At 42.3% G+C, this 16,287-nt stretch overlaps 1 protein-coding gene across 2 annotated transcripts in view; it reads right to left on the bottom strand.

Moving 5' to 3' along the window:
- The window catches only part of ARFIP1 (ADP ribosylation factor interacting protein 1), a 96,917-nt gene that overhangs the window by 16,942 nt on the left and 63,688 nt on the right, over positions 1-16,287 (bottom strand). For both annotated transcript variants that reach the window (XM_049769626.1, XM_049769627.1), the window contains 2 exons: positions 12,284-12,441; positions 8,328-8,502 (listed from right to left, as the gene is read on the bottom strand). In XM_049769626.1, the coding sequence (XP_049625583.1) occupies positions 8,328-8,502; positions 12,284-12,441 (333 nt within the window). The remainder of the gene's footprint in view (positions 1-8,327; positions 8,503-12,283; positions 12,442-16,287) is intronic.

Consider the following 16,287-nt stretch of genomic DNA (forward strand, 5'->3'; position numbering starts at 1 on the left):
TGGGCTTTGCGTATTTCCTATTATGGTCTATTTCATAAAGCGAGCGTAGAGCATGGTGACTACATGGAGAATGGTCTCATGTTACAGGTGCACTTGCTGCCTTCTGGGCTACTCTGTGCTTTCTCTTTCTCTAACCTTATGTCTGAGTTCACTGGATTGTTCCTCAGAAGTTAAATTCACAACAAAATCATATAAGTCTGTCAGACTTTAGCAGAAAAGGAGCAGTGATTCAAATATAAGATATTTTATGGTACTATCACTAGATATGGAACACAGTGTCAGTAAATACAGAGTTCTTGGGGGACCATGCCGTTAGGGATTTTTTTTTTTTTTTGGTTCTTGTTTTGTTTTGGGGTCACACCCGGCAGTGCTAAGGGGTTAATCCTGGCTCTACACTCAGAAATTGCTCCTGGCAGGCTCGGGAGACCATATGGGATGCTGGGATTCGAACCACCATCCTTCTGCATGCAAGGCAAACACCCTACCTCCATGCTACCTCTCTGGCCCCAGGTGTTAGGGATTTAACTGGAGCTGGCCACATGCAAGATAAGTGCCTTGTCTCCTGAACTGGCTCACCAGTTTCCAAACAACTAAATTTTTAAGGAAAATTCTGTAATTATCTTTAAGTATATATCCAGGATACATTTCTCTGCACATTTAAAAAATTTTATTTTACTAAAACAATTGTGATCTACAGAATCCTTCATAGTTGAATTTCAGATATTCAATCAGTGAGGGCCCTTCCCACCACCAGAGTCTACCTCCCTCTACCAATTAACCCAGAATGCATCCTATACCACCATCCTTTGCCCTCTATAACAGTATATGCCAGTATAACAGGCTCCTTTAAGTTTAGATTGCTAAATACACCGTTTTTTTCTGTTGTAATAGGGGTGTCCTCAGCACTTAACAGCAGTGCTATCTGTGTAAGCCCGTCTCCTAGCAATGCACAGGGCTCCTTGGGCTCAGCTAGGCAGTGCTGGAGAGGAGGTTATATGTGCTCAGCAAGAACTCTAACTTCTGACTCTAACTTCTCCCAATCCCACTTTTCATCCTTTCAAGGCATGAAATATAATGAGGAAAAAAATAACAGTAACAACACCTAACAGACATGAGAGATTGTACAGGGATTAAGGTATTGCCTTATACAAGACTAAACCAGAGTCAATTCCTAGCCCTGGAAATGGTCCCACGAGCTGTGGCAGGAGTGACCCCTAAGTACTGGGTATGACACCCACAAAACAAAAATTCCAAAACAGATATGCTAGAGCAGAGGACCCGAAAACAGCTGATTTACTAACCCATTTTCGGAAAAAAACAAACACACATCACCCTTTACGTAAAAGTTATAGCTTATTAGTTACCATACTATAAATTGAAAGCATGTTTTCTTTTTCTTAAAATAAGATTATAATAAGATGAATGAGATCCTTCTTTTCTAATCTTCTGATTTATTTGGGATATTTTTCCTCCTACTCCATGAGACTCTGAGAAGGGTTTTATTACTTAGATGTGAGATTATCTTCATCTTAAGGGAATTATTCATCTTTCACTGTCTTTTTTTTATTTTTTAAATTTTTTTGGTTTTTGGGCCACACCCGGCGATGCTCAGGGGTTACTCCTGGCTGTCTGCTCAGAAATAGCTCCTGGCAGGCACGGGGGACCATATGGGATGCCGGGATTCAAACCAACCACCTTTGGTCCTGGATCGGCTGTTTGCAAGGCAAACGCCTTGCTATCTCTCTGGGCCCCCATCTTTCACTTTCTTTAGTCTGTTTCTGGACCATACCTGGTAGTGCTCAGAGCTCACTTCTGACTTTGCTTAGGGATCATTGCTGGCTGAGCATGTGGCAGCATGCAGCATGCAAGACCTTATGCACTGTACTATCTATCCAGTCCCTTAAATTACATTTTTGGGGGTGGGGTTTGGGTCACACCTGCCAGTGCTCAGGGGTTACTCCTGGCTCTGCTCAGAAATTGCCCCTGCAGGCTCGGGAAACCATATGGGATGCCAGGAATAGAACCACTATCAGTCCTGGGTCAACTGTGTGCAAGGCAAAAACACCTTACCGCTGTGCTATCTCTCCGGCCCCTAAATTACTTTTTTAATATTTGATGTAATTCCAAAGTTACCCAAAAGTTTTTTGTGTTTGAACCTGGTACTGCTCAGGAGTTACTTCCAGCTCAGAGCTGGGGAACCATGTAAAGCAGGAGACAGAGCCTGGGACTCTGGAATGCAAATTATTGACTCTTGCTCTTAGAGTCGGGCGCTCCAGACTCACTTTTACTTTTTAATTTTGTTCTGTTTTGTATTTGGACCACACCCAGTGGTGCTCAGGGGTTATGCCTGGTTGATTCAGGGGACCATATGGGATATTGAGAATTAAACTTAGGTTGATCACAAGCAAGGGAAGTGCCCTACCTGCTGTACTCTCTCAGTCCCTTCATTTTTCCTTTTTATACTAGGAGTTACTCAGAGAGATCTGTATCTTTTTCTCTACTATTCTGCTTCTCTTTCCATGCAAACACTTCTTCCACAGACAACAAAAGCATTGCTGAGTGTGCTTTGCCTTTGCTAAAGCAAACAATGAAGTAACAGGGAGTCTCCTTGTCCCACAAGGAGGTGACCTGTCCCTTTCCTGCAGTGCAGTCTCTCTCATTTGGAAGCAAATGTGCTTTATGAATGACACAATTTGCTTCACGCCATTGCCAGGCATGAAGGCTGGGAGTGAAGCCACTGAACCTACCCGGATCACAGGTCCCTTAACAGCATGCTGACCATGTCTGTTTTCTGTCTCTTGACTAGAGTGATCTGTTTTGTTTTGAACCTTAAAGGGACAATAAAAGGTAAATAAACTGCCTTAAGTCATCATCTAGCTCAAGTTTCATTATTTAAGGTCCGGAAAAGAAATATTGATGAAAGGGGAAACTTTAGAAGGGTCTAATTAACTCTGTTCTTACTGCTACACAACTCAATGTTTTTTAGAAAACAAGGAAGAGAAAAATCAGAGATTCTAAGAACTGATTATATTCAAAGAAAGCACACAATATCCTGGAGATGAGGAAACAGAGAATGGATATGGTCAGTCAATTTTGAGAAACTGAAGCTCTCCATGAAAGGTAAATGACAAACTAGGATTGATAATTCAGTATAATGCATGCACATATATAGGAATATGAATATTTTACACTTATTCCTTTAATTTTTTTGTTTTGTTTTTGAGCCATACCCGGAGGTACCTCTGTGCTTAGGGATCACTCATTAATGGCAGGGTTTGGGGAAACATAGGGTGACCTGGAGTAAAGAAAGCACTCTACCTGCTGTGCTCTCTCGCTAACCCCCCATGTTTTTTTTTTTTTTTTAACAGAGAAACAGAGGTTAAACTTAAGGACAGTTTCCTAAAACACAGCCAAGAATCGTGTCCCTATGCCCTCAATGAATTTTTAAAAGAACGAAACAAATATTTTTTGCTAAGAATTAAACAGAAATGTTCTCACAATGTTTGCTCACTAGATTCCTTATAATAGGCACAAATTCTTAGTCCTTTACTCAGTGACTATTGATTGGTGTGAGTGGGAGGGTTCGGTTCCACTCATGGGCCATCGGTCAATAGGCCTGGAGTGGTCACAAGCTGGTGGGTTAAAAAATGATGGTTTTGTCCTCAAAGCAACCACCTAGTCTGCAGGGTCACAAGAAACAGTGTTTCAAGAGAAAGAGATGATAAAGAACATTTTTAGGAAGTGTGGGACAGGTCATGTGGAGTAGATGATCAATAAATTCTCTCGGATTGAGCCCCTCAGGCACACTTAGGATTTCTGAAGGTTTCTGTCCTCTTATCCTACAGGATAAGAGAAAGGGGATCATTCTCAGCATTCTCATTCATCCCTAACCTGGCAGGGCTTCTAATTCTGAATTCAATTCAAATTTCTTTGGCTACTTTGTTTTGATTTTATGTAGGGTTCTAGTGGTTTGGGTATCAGATCTTTCATTTTCCAAAGGATAATATGACATAAAAAGGAAAAAAGTAAACTAAAAAACAGCTTGCTTTATCAAAAAAAAAGGAGGGATCTTAAAAGTCACAAATAGCACACACTAATTTTTCAGGTTATTTAAAATTTCCATGCTAAGTAGACCATCTAGTTCAGCTGTAATTTAACGAAAGAATAAAACCTCCAAATATTAGGCATTTCAATCTGCCAAGAAAGAAAACACCAATGACAAACCGTTTCCAGGCTTGCTTTCCCCACCTTTGTTAAAGCAATTAAAAGCAAAAGGGTTAAAAGTCGCTTAATAACAGCAACAAAAACCAAGAACCCCAAATCTTCATTCAAGGGACAGCTATGTCAGAATCTAAAACAACAGTGACAACATTGTCTCTGTATAGCCTAAAAGAGTTGATTTTGAGAATTGTTAATTAAATGTCAACATTTCTGTAGATTTCAGACATAGCAGATCATTGAGTGCAACTTCAAACTTAAGTTTGCTGTCTACAGTGGAAGCCCAGAAGTTGAATTTCTTGAGACCATCCAAGAATAGAAAATCTGAGAAGGCAGTGTTCTATAAAAAAAAAAAAAAAAAAAAAAGAAAAGAAAAGAAAAAAAGAAACAGGGCTGGAGTGGTACTGCAGTGGTAGGGTACTGGCTTTGCACATGGCTGACTCAGGATGGAACTCAGTTTGATCCCCATTGTCCCATATAATCTCCCAAGCCAGGAGCGATTTCTGAGTGCATAGCCAGGAGTAACCCCTGAGCGTTACCTGGTGTGGCCCAAAAACCAAAAAAAAAAAAAAAAAGAAAGAAAGAAAGAAAGAAAGAAACTGCAGCGTAAGGTCAAAGGAGAGAAAATGTGAGGAAGACAATGTTATTCTCAAAACAGTGGCTTCCAAGCCTTACCTCACACTTCACACTGGCCCTGCGAAACCCATGCTACCCCCACAGTGCCAACTCCAGGTCAGGAGGCTGGTGAAGTCACAGGTTCCTTAATCCCTGAAGCCAAATTACAAAACTACACTGCATATGGGACTAAAATCACAGTTCCTTTTGATGACTATGAATGGCACTGGTTCAGGCTGGTTCTCCTCTCCGTTGGTTATTAAAGAGTCCTCACTGTTTGGAGAGCTTATAGATTGTTTGCTATTCCTGTTTTCTCTCCAAAAAAACTGCCCTAAAAATGCTTGGGTCTGGAGAGGTAGTTCAGGACGTGAGGAACTGACCTTTTTCCAGTGATTCGAAGCTGTACTTGGCGAGAGGCTAAGAACAATGCAAATGATGAGCAGTTTTATTTGGGAAATGTGTGACTCAATAACCTTGTTATAGTTTTCTTTTGTTTGTTTGTTTTGTTTTTTGGGTTACACCCAGTGGTGCTCAGTGATTACTCCTGGCTCTGTGCTCAGAAATCGCTCCTGGCAGGCATGGGGGACCATATGGGATGCCGGGATTCGAACCACCATCCATCATGAATTGGCTGCTTGCAAGACAAACGCCTTACCGCTCTGTTATCTCTCCGGCCCCTCTAGTTTTCTTTAATGTCAATAATTTGGAAGAACTGGCAATGGGTTGGATAGAGTAAAGCCTTTGGTAATAGCTACTGAGTTAGGGTGGAACACATGAGGTACTACAACCACAAAACAAATAGAACTGAACTTCTCTAGCTATAGAAATAATTTGATGCAAGATAAAGGACCAAGAGAAGGGCCAAAAAACACCTTATTTTTTGGTAACTCCCAAAGATCTCTTCATCCCTTACCTAGCAATGTGCCAAACATACTGGAAGAACCTCACAAATTCTGCTGAACAATAATTTATACTGTACAAAAGGTACAACGTTGTTCGTTTGTTCACTACAAGGAAGGATTTCTGGTTTCTGCTAATTATCAAGAGAAATAGAGATGCTTAGACTATATAGATCAAGAAGGGAGTCTGGAACCTACGTTTTCATATTTTAATACAGGGCTTTTTTTTTTTTTTTTTTTGCAAGAGACAATATAGCAGGGGCTGGAGAGATAGCTTGGAGGTAAGGAGTTTGCCTTGCATGCAGAAGGGTGGTGGTTTGAATCTTGGCATCCCATACGGTCCCCCGAGCCTGCCCAAAGTGATTTCTGAGCATAGAGCCAGGAGTAACCCCTGAGTGCTGCCGGGTGTGACCACCATAAAACAAAAAAAAAAAACCAAAACAACAACAACAACAACAACAACAAAAGAGACAATATAGCTTGTCTAGTCATTTGATGAGACTGTTTAGAGCAGGAGTCAATCAGAATATAAACTCTGAAAGGGCAGGGGAATGAAAATATTGTTACTTCTAAACCTGCCACTGCCATGGCCGTCAAAGCTACTGTAGGCAGTAAGAAATTCAGGAAGGTTTCAATGGAGAAATTTCTCAGCCATTCTTCCAGCTCAAACAAGGAATTTGGTGTCCCAGATGGACAAAAAAAGTCCTTGGTAAGTCAGGCTTTCTCCTAACTTAAGAAGAACAGAGCACGGGATGGAGCTGTAGAACAGGGTAGGACAGGGCACAAATGATGCCAAAGAAGTCAGTCACCAGCACAGTGAAGAGCTGCTGGGCAGGCACTCTCTGTTCTGCTCATTTACAGCACTAGCATTTATGGAATCAAATAAACATGGAGGATAAGAAGTATAAGTTGTTATGGAAATTATGAGAGAATACCTATAAAATGCACAGTGACCAAAAAAAAAAAGCATATTCTCCAATCCATATCTATGTTTGGAGATCTATTGTCAAATTTCAAAAATAAAGAGGTGGCAGTCAATGGCGAGTGTTTATCCTGTGTAAGTTTTTTTTTTTTGTTTTTGGGTCACACCCAGCACCGCTCAGGTGCTCTATGCTCAGAAATCGCCCTTGACAGGCACGGGGGACCATATGGGATGCCGAGATTCAAACCACCGTCCTTCTGCATGAAGGCAAACACCTTATCTCCATGCTATCTCTCCAGTCCCTATCCTGTGTAATTTTTTAGGTATATTTAGGTCTACTTAGTTTAGTCCTTAGACTAATGAAACCTTTCATAGAGGAGCTGGAGACAGTGCAGGGGTTAAGGCACTTGCCTTTCATTTGGCTAAGACCCTTATTACTGCATATGAACCCCAAGCATCCAGACAAAACCAATCCCTGAACACTACGCGGTGTGGTCATCCCCTTCTCCTACCCCACCTTTCACAGAAAATAGAGAGATATTAAAAACATCATCCATAATTGCACAACTAAGAAATAGTATAATATAAGATACCAAAAAAATGCAACCAGTATTTTAATATTTCCCAAAGCCACTTTCTTATTTGTAGAAAGCTTAAATGTATATAGGTTAGGATAACTTTGTTCTCTTCTAATTAGTTGCATAGAGCACAAAAACATTAGCACTTCTATACTGTATGGTGTTGATTCATTATAGAATGTTGAAAATATCTGTTTAAAACATGCTTCTAGGGGCGCAAGCAGTAAGGCATCTGCCTTACACACGCTAGCCTAGGATGAACCATGGTTCAATCCGCCAGTGTCCCATGTGGTCCCCCAAGCCAGGAGCGATTGATTTCTGAGCGCATAGACAGGAGTAACCCCTGAGCGTCACTGGGTGTGGCCCAAAAACCAAACACACACACACACACACACACACACACACACACACACACACACACAGTCCTCAACTGTAGGTAATGGGGAGGGGAATACTGCTGTCTTTTCTCACCCTGTATCTCTATCATTAATAAAAAAGATTTACCTTATTTAGCGCAGAATCTATGATTTTCTACCCTCTTATAGCACTAAGGCCAGCACCAGGCTGAACACCAACAACTGAACGCACACTCTGACAGCTGTCACAGACTCGTCAAAAGGGTCATTTGTAATTTCTATGACAGGAAGGAAAAAAATTTTTGTTTTCCTAGAACAATGCATTGATTTTACCTGAAATTCTCTTGTGTAATTGCTATAAAAGAGAATAATCAAAACTAGAACCTTCCATTTACTGTTTCAGCAACTTAATTTGGGGGTGGGAGAGCATACCTGGTGATACTTTTGAATCTGCCCTCAGGAATCACTCCTTGCATTGTTTGCGGGACTAAGTGTAATGCCAGGGATTGAATCTGGGTCAGCCACATGAAAGGCAAATACCCAGCCTGTTGTACTACCTCTCTGCTCTCCAGTAACTTTATTTTTAAAGGCCACAGAAAGATCTTTGGAGGTAAAGAAATAAATCGAGGGGCTGGGAGTACAGCTCAGTAGAGAGCACTTGCCTTGCATGTGTAAGGCCCCGCAAACACATTCACACACAAACACACACACTCTCTCTCTCTGTCTCTTTCTCTCTCACCTTATTTTCTTCTAAAAATTTCAACTTGATAGAGACGTCATTGCGCATTTTGTCATATTTCTCCTTGTGCGTCTGGAAGAGAATCTGTGACTGTTCGATTTTCGGCAGTGTGTTCGCATCTCGTGGCCCAAGATTCAGCTCTTCCAGATCAGTGCGGTAGGCATCATACTCGATCCTGGGAAGAGAGTCGTGAGACGTTCTACTAAGCAGTGGGAGATGGTGACTAGGTTGACTGTGAAATACCCAATAGTCTTGTGGCACACAGCACTCGGGACAGATTCTCATTTATAGCGTACACTTTGGAAATCACATTCTTTAATGCAAAATAGCCTTTCACAAAAACTGTTTCTTAATATCTCATCAACTGTTCCTCTCAAAGTTCAGGACTAACAAATGGTAATTTCAATATTTAAAAATAATTGAATGCAATCACTCAAGGACAGGGACCAAGCTTTCATATAAATGGATACCATCAGTGCAAATAAGCATATGAGGATAGCAGACGTCAGATAGACACACTACTTTAGGGGTGTTTCTGAGTATGATGGGGTGCAGGGGCCATTCCGGAAGATATTTGACCAACTGCACTGGACAGCTCAAGGCCAGGGACTAGGGATGCAGAGCTGCAAGGGTTCTGCAATGTCAGGGTTCCCCAGGGCCACATCCAGGAACACTCAGGGAGTGGGGGGCAGGAAGGAGGAAATGCTTGAGGTGTGGCCCATCCCACAGCTCAAAGAAAAGGCCTGGGGATGTGGTGCTGGGGTGCGGGATGCTCTGGACCACCCTGGCAGGGAACAAAGTGGAGTTTGTAAGCACACTGTACATTTTATGCTGTTACATCTCAAACTAGCCCTGTTCCAGGCATTCATCACATATATGTAATGAGGCTTATTAGAGGCAGCAGAGGCCGGAGATAGTGGAGGGAAGTGGAGTGATCAGGTGCTGGCCTTGTATGTGGCTGGTTCTGCTTTGAGCTCTCGTACCACATACGGTTTCTTAAGCATGGCTAGGAGTGAACTCTGAACAGAGGTTCCTGAGCATCACTGGGTGTGCCCTTACCCTATATAATAAAACTGGACAATTCAGAATGGGTTTCTGCAATTTTCAGAATGGTTGAGGACATCTATTACAGACCATTTACGACTTTATACCCCTAATCCTTTAGAACCACAGACTGCTGTAATCCCTGTGGTACCTCCACCATTTTCTGTTGCAAGTACAGTAAACAGTGGCTCAGCCAGAGTGCTAACCCGTTCATATTCAGCTAAAGAGCTAAGTGACCTCTACCTTAGCCAAAATAAGCACCACAGAGAGTGATATCCTAGGACAAAGGCTCTTTATTAATATATCTACAGCTCCTTTCCCCAGAGTGGGTGATACTGCTTCCTGGGAGGGATTCAGAGCCTATGGAGCAAGTGTAGGGGGTGTTGGAAATGTAGTCCTGGGGGTTCCATAACCTCAGGCTCAGGACAGCACCACAATTGTGGGTTTTTGCACAAGCTGCTGGGCCCTGCTGACTTAAATATTCTTGGGGCTGGCCCCAGGACCTTCCCACAGGCCCCATATTCCTCTCCACCCAAAAATAGATGGTGAAACAAGATGAAGTGAAGTAGGAAACTCCTCAATGGGAAGAGAACTGTATAGACAAGGCACATTTTTGTGAACTGTCACAACATATCTTGCAACTGACCAAGTATGTCTCAGGACTGAGGTCAGACAACATGACAGTGGGACTAGTGGCCTATGGGTAGGCAGGTCTGAGATTTACATGGTAATACCACACTGAAATTTATGTCAATTAAGGACATTCAATCAGGAGCTATGGAGTTCATGTATCGTGAACATTTGCTGGGTGTTACAGGCCATGCTAAAGGGATCCAAGTTAATCAGGAGGTAAATGACTCAAGTCACTGAAGAACAATGATCTAAAAAGGGATGTGATTCTGTGTTCACTCACGGAGAAAAAAGTTTCACTCTGATGAAAGTGTAGGGACTGGTGCAGAAGAATAAAATCTCAGAAACCAGATAGACATTAGCAAATCATGTAGAGTGGACAGAAGCAAGCCACTGCATCAGAAGAGGCTGATGGGAAACCCAAGGAGTGCAACTGACTTGCTGATGACAGTGGATTCCTGTTGGGCTTGAGAGCAGCTCAACTGCCCTTCACTGGTGCTCATGTATCCCAAGATGCTTATTCCTCTCTTTTTTTTTTCCACAACAATGACGCTCAGGGGTTACTCCTGGCTATGTGCTCAGATATTGCTTCTGGCTTGGGGGCCCATATGGAACACTGGGGGATCAAACCACAGTCTGTCCTAGGTCTGAAAGACTGCTTGAGACCTGCTCCCACAAAGCACTGGCCAAACCTGCCCACAATGCAGAGCAAGGGAGCAGGAAGGCCAATTAGACATGGCTGAAGGTGTCCAGTTTCTGTGCTGACCAATAAATGATGCTTTCCTAAGAGCCTGTGAATTCTGATTTTGACAGAGAAAAAAATTTAGCTGCTGAAGGACATCAGATCCTACTGTCATCACTGAGTAGGCAGCTTCTGAATAGCTGAGGTGGTAGCTACTTCATAAACAGCACTGAAAGCCAGCCCCCAAGCTAAGTTCCATGAATAAAATCATTGCTTATAATTTTTTCCAAAGGCCAAGTTATGGGGAAAGACCATTACTATTGTTGGTTTTTAAAGTAAACATGAGTATGTTTGGAGGTTTCCAGCTGCCAAGAATAGAGAACTTGACTTATGATGTTGCTCCAAAGTTTTAAACAAACCTGTATGTTGTATAAATTCAAATCTTATATAATATTATGCTTTACGTCAGATTTCTTTTCTTTTTCTTTTGTTTTAGGGTCACACTCAGTGGTGCTCAGGGGTTACTCCTGGCTCTGCAGTCAGAAATTGCTCCTAGCAGGCTTGGGATGCCAGGAATTGAACTGGAGTCCTGGGCTGGCCGTATGCAAATGCCCTGCTGCTGTGATATTGCCCCAGCCCCATAAGTCAGATTTCTTATTATAAAATAATATGATTAGATTAAAAATTAGATTAGAACATATGCAGTTAATTCCATTGAATTAACTTTTAACTGGTTAAAAGCAGAAGGTAGAAGCTTTTGGGAAATGTTTCATCTGGGCTTTAAAACAGACCCAAGCAGCACCCATCTAAGTTCTAGGGCAGTGTCACTCAACCAGGGCCTATTGGCTCCTTGCTGACTCGCAGGATATTCCAAACAGCACAGGTGAAGGTCACATCAATGGGGGACAGGGACAAAGGAAAAATCACAAGGGCCAGAGAGATCATGGTGTATAAGGCACTGGCTCTGCATTGGCTAACTCAGTTCAATCGCTTACATCCCATATAGTCACCTGAGTCCCACCAGGAGAGACCCTGAGCACAAAGCCAGGAGTGTGCCTTAAGTACAGCTGGGTATGGCCCAAAAACAGAACCACAAAAGAAAGGAGTTGGAAGTGAGCAGGAGTCATAGCAGCAGCATCAAATACACGTTAGGACGCTATTGCTAACGAGGAAGAAAAGGTCTACTTCAAGCACAGATGACAGAGGCTTGGGGTCTCTGTGGTGTAACACAAGGTCCGTCCGTCCCTTTCCTGTGAGAAGCCAGAGCAGGTGACCCTGTTTTGTGCAGGCAAGACTCCCTCAGGAACTCTCTAGGGGATGAAGCAAAGTACTCAGGGCTATTTGGACACTGGTCATCGAAGCTGAGTCCCAGTGAATATTGTGGTGATTAGCATCGGGACCCTGATTAGTCTTCTAAACATTATCTTGATGTTGGTTCTTGCCAGTGTGAGAATCTGCTGTCTTTCGGTGAACTCTGCAGGTTACCCTAAAACCTACTGCAGTTGCTTCCTACCCATGGTGGTTTTCTTTGCAACGAAAAATCTCTCAGAGCAGCTTACTGCCTGTTAAATAAGACAATTCAGTGAAAATGCACACCTACCTGGCACTTTCATACTGTTTCACAGTCATTAATGTATCTTCGATAGTTTTATTCACCAGAGTATTCACACTAGCAATGAAGAAGTTAATGGCTCCAAGAAGAGTCTCTCCATTTTTAGCCAGCAGCTTCTGGGTGTCTGCGTTATAGCCAAATTCTTCCTGAAGCAAAGAAACCAACTTCACTTATCCAATAAGTCAGTAAGTATGACTCAAAAAGTTCAAGCATATCTTAATGGAAAAATATTTGATTTAGGAATTTGGAATAGAATTCTTTTTGTCTTAAGGAGGCCTAAAATCATAATAAGCTAGACAGCTCCACCCCTGAAAAAGGCCAGCAAACCCAAACTGTCAGCCATTCAGATGCAGAGTGAAAATCAAATTAATTTTAGGTTAAACTGCTTTGTACCAGAAAGGATATTTTCATTTCTACATTTTGTTTCTATTATACTGTAAGCACAGCTGTTGGAAAGAGAAATATAGCAGATTATCAATCAGAGAAACTGTAGATTTCACAGCCAAATTAGGTAACAATTGGCTAAAACGTCCAGCTATAAAAGAGAGAGCAACTTGGAGGGGCCTGATGAAATCTATTCAAAGTATAAATATTAACAATACACATTTCTTTGTAAACTATGTGGCGAACTGACTCCAAAGCACAGGTCTTTCTTGGCACACAGCTGAGGAAGGATCACTCAACACCTGTAGCATGAAATAATTAACGATGGTGCTGGATGGCGATGGATGGAGGCCTTTGTGCTTAGGCCCCAGCCACGTGGCTTCATTCCCATCCAGCTGGCGAATTTCAGGCCCAGGTAATCCGTGTAATCAAGACTCACTCACACGCAGCCTTCAGGAAGAATCATCTTTATTTATGCCCTTGCCACCACAGGTGTGTGGCCTATGTTAACCTTTCAAGCATTCAGCAATATTTTGCTAGCCCTGCATCTTATCTCCTGTTAGCCATCTTCCCTTTGGGCTCCATGCGGCCCAAAGATTCAAAAGCCAGGAAGCCAAGCCGGGCCAAGAGAGAAACGGCAAAAGGCCCGAATCCCCTGGCTCAGAGGTTTATCTATCCTTTTCCAGACCCCTCCCAGAAATGGGAGGTCTTGCAGGTAGTTACACCTATTATCCGGTTCCCAAAACTCCTCCCAGATATGGGTGGGTCTTGGGGTACACCACAAACACCTGATTTTATTCATTCCCTTTGAATAAACGGAATCTTGGCTTAGTGAAAATTATTTATGACTCCTTCAGATGTACAAAACCAACACTAAATTTCCAGCAGTGAAAGATTTCTAATTTTCATCTGATTAATTGATGAATCTAGAATACATCAGGCCCAATAAAACAAATTGAGTCATATAGATATACAGATATGTCATTCAATCTGAGAATTTTAAAGTGCATTATAAGAATCTTTAAAAATTCAAAATGAAAATGATAAAGTGATATTTAATTAACCAAAATGATAGAAAATACTAGTTCAATGCTGGTGCTGCTAGAGCTCTGTGTGTGTGTTGTGTGTGCGCGCGTGCACACACACGCACACTCAGGAGTTACTCCTGGCTCTCTGCTCAGAAATCACTCCTGGCAGGCTCAGGGGACCATATGGGATGCCAGAGATTGAACCAGAATTGGTCCTGGGTCAGCTGCTACACGGTAATCGCCTTATAGCTGAGTTATTGCTCCAGCTCTCTCATTCCATTTCTAAGAGACTAATATTCAAAGTAAAATCACCTTTGTTATGCATGCAAGACCATTTTTCATATAAGAAAGAGCTACAGGGGCTAGAACGGTGGTGCAGCAGCAGGGCATTTGCCTTGCACGTGGCTGACCCAGGATGAACCTCGATTCGATCCCCAGCATCCCATATGGTCACCAGAGCCAGGAGCAATTTCTGAGTGCATAGCCAGGAGTAACCACTAAGCATCACCAGGTGTGCCCCCCGCCCCCCCCCCAAAAAAAAGAGAAAAAGAGCTACAAACACTTTACTTTGAAGCAGTCTTTAAGACTTCTAGACCTTGATGTGCAAACCCTGATGGACATATGAAAAAAATACATAGGAAGAAAACAGAAGCCGTAAAATGGGTTGAAAGGACAATGTGCTACCAGAGTGACCACTAAATAATGAGTCAGAAGTAGACCCTGAGCACTGCTGGGTGTGACCCAGAACACAAATAAGACATATAAATTAATATACAATGTAATATACAATATAAAAACTAAATGTTAAAAGCAGGAGAGCTTAACATTTTGGGTACCATGTCTTTTTTTTTTTTTTTTTTTTTTTTTGTGGTTTTTGGGTCACACCCGGCAGTGCTCAGGGGTTACTCCTGGCTCCATGCTCAGAAATTGCTCCTGGCAGGCACGGGGGACCATATGGGACGCTGGGATTCGAACCGATGACCTCTTGCATGAAAGGCAAACGCCTTACCTCCATGCTATCTCTCCAGCCCCCTGGGTACCATGTCTTTACAAGCTAAGTTATATAAGGATTAAATGTTACTGGAAATAGAGCAATACAGGAAAAATATTTCAACAAATTTTTGAGAAAGTTCATAAAACACAGTTATGTTTGGTATATATCAAGGTAAAAGGTAAGAACGTTAAGGGCAGGCTGGGGCCGGAGAGAGAGTACAGCAGGTAGAACACTTGCCTTATACATGGTTGACTAAAATTCAATCCCAGCACTCCTTAAGGTATCCTGATCTATCAGGAGTGATTCCTGACCACAGAACCAGAGTAAACCCTCAGCACTGCCAGGTGTGGCACAAATACAGGAAAAACAAAAACAAAAGTTAAAGGACAGTTAAAGATACAGAGGGGTGGGCCTTACATATGATTGACCTGGGTTTAATCCCTGGCACCACATATATGATTATCCATGCACCCTTAGGAGTGATCCCTGAATGCAGAGCCAGTAAGTCTTGAGCACCACTGGGTCTGACCAAACAATATCAAGTCCACAGTGGAAGAAAACTATAAAAGTTGTATTATGTATAAACATTATAGCACATTAAAAGAAATTTTTTCTACTCATTATATAACCAAATTTCTGTATATAATCACACTATCATTATATGTACATATCATTAATTAAACCATAACATTATATATTATTATATAAACCATAACATTATATATATTATATAGCTATGTTATTGCTATAACACTGTTCCCACCTAAAAAGCTCTCAATATCCATAATTTCATATTATTGAGTCTCAATGTAACATTGGGGAAACCCATACAAACCAGAGGGCTGCTTTATTTATTTGCTTTTTGTTTTGGGGTGACACCTGACAGTGCTCAGGAAAAACTTCTGGCAGGCTTGGAGCCACATATGCTGTGTTGAGGACTGAATCCAAGTGCAAAGCAAGTGCCCAAGTGACTGGATATACTATCTCTCTGGTCCCTGTAGGCTGCTTTGTACCATTTTGCTTTTGAAATTTTTAAAGGGCCCCACCAAGGGTGTTGGGTGGAAGGAACAGTGGTACTACAGCTTAGACCAGTGATGTTGAGAATTGACCTCCTGGTCTCACACATATGATGTATATGCTCTGCCATGCTGAGCCCCACTCCCACCTCTGAGGGCTGCTCTACGTTTTGTCTGAAAACAGAACTCAACAAAACTCAAGTAGAGGGACCAGGAGATAATACAGTGCCATGCCTGGCACAACATGTCCCCCATACAGAGCTGGGTATAGCCCTGGAAGCCCCAGCACCACTGGGTTGGTGCAAGGCTTCTGGATGCCATAGGGCCTGAACAACACCACGTTCTAGGCCCTTGTGCTGAACCTATGGTCCAGTTGGCTGAGAACTACTTGGGAACCTCTACCTGCATAAAATTCTAAAACTCAGAGCAGAGAAAGAGAAAACAGCAGGTTAAACTGTTACATGGCAGACTCTGGAACCCTTTATTAGCAGCTGGAGGAGAAGGGACCCATGTTCATAGCAGACAGAAGAGCAAAAACCGCATTGTTCTGTCCCAGGATTGTGAACCTCA

The sequence above is a fragment of the Suncus etruscus genome, chromosome 3 (genome assembly GCF_024139225.1).
Source record: "Suncus etruscus isolate mSunEtr1 chromosome 3, mSunEtr1.pri.cur, whole genome shotgun sequence".
NCBI lineage: Eukaryota > Metazoa > Chordata > Mammalia > Eulipotyphla > Soricidae > Suncus > Suncus etruscus.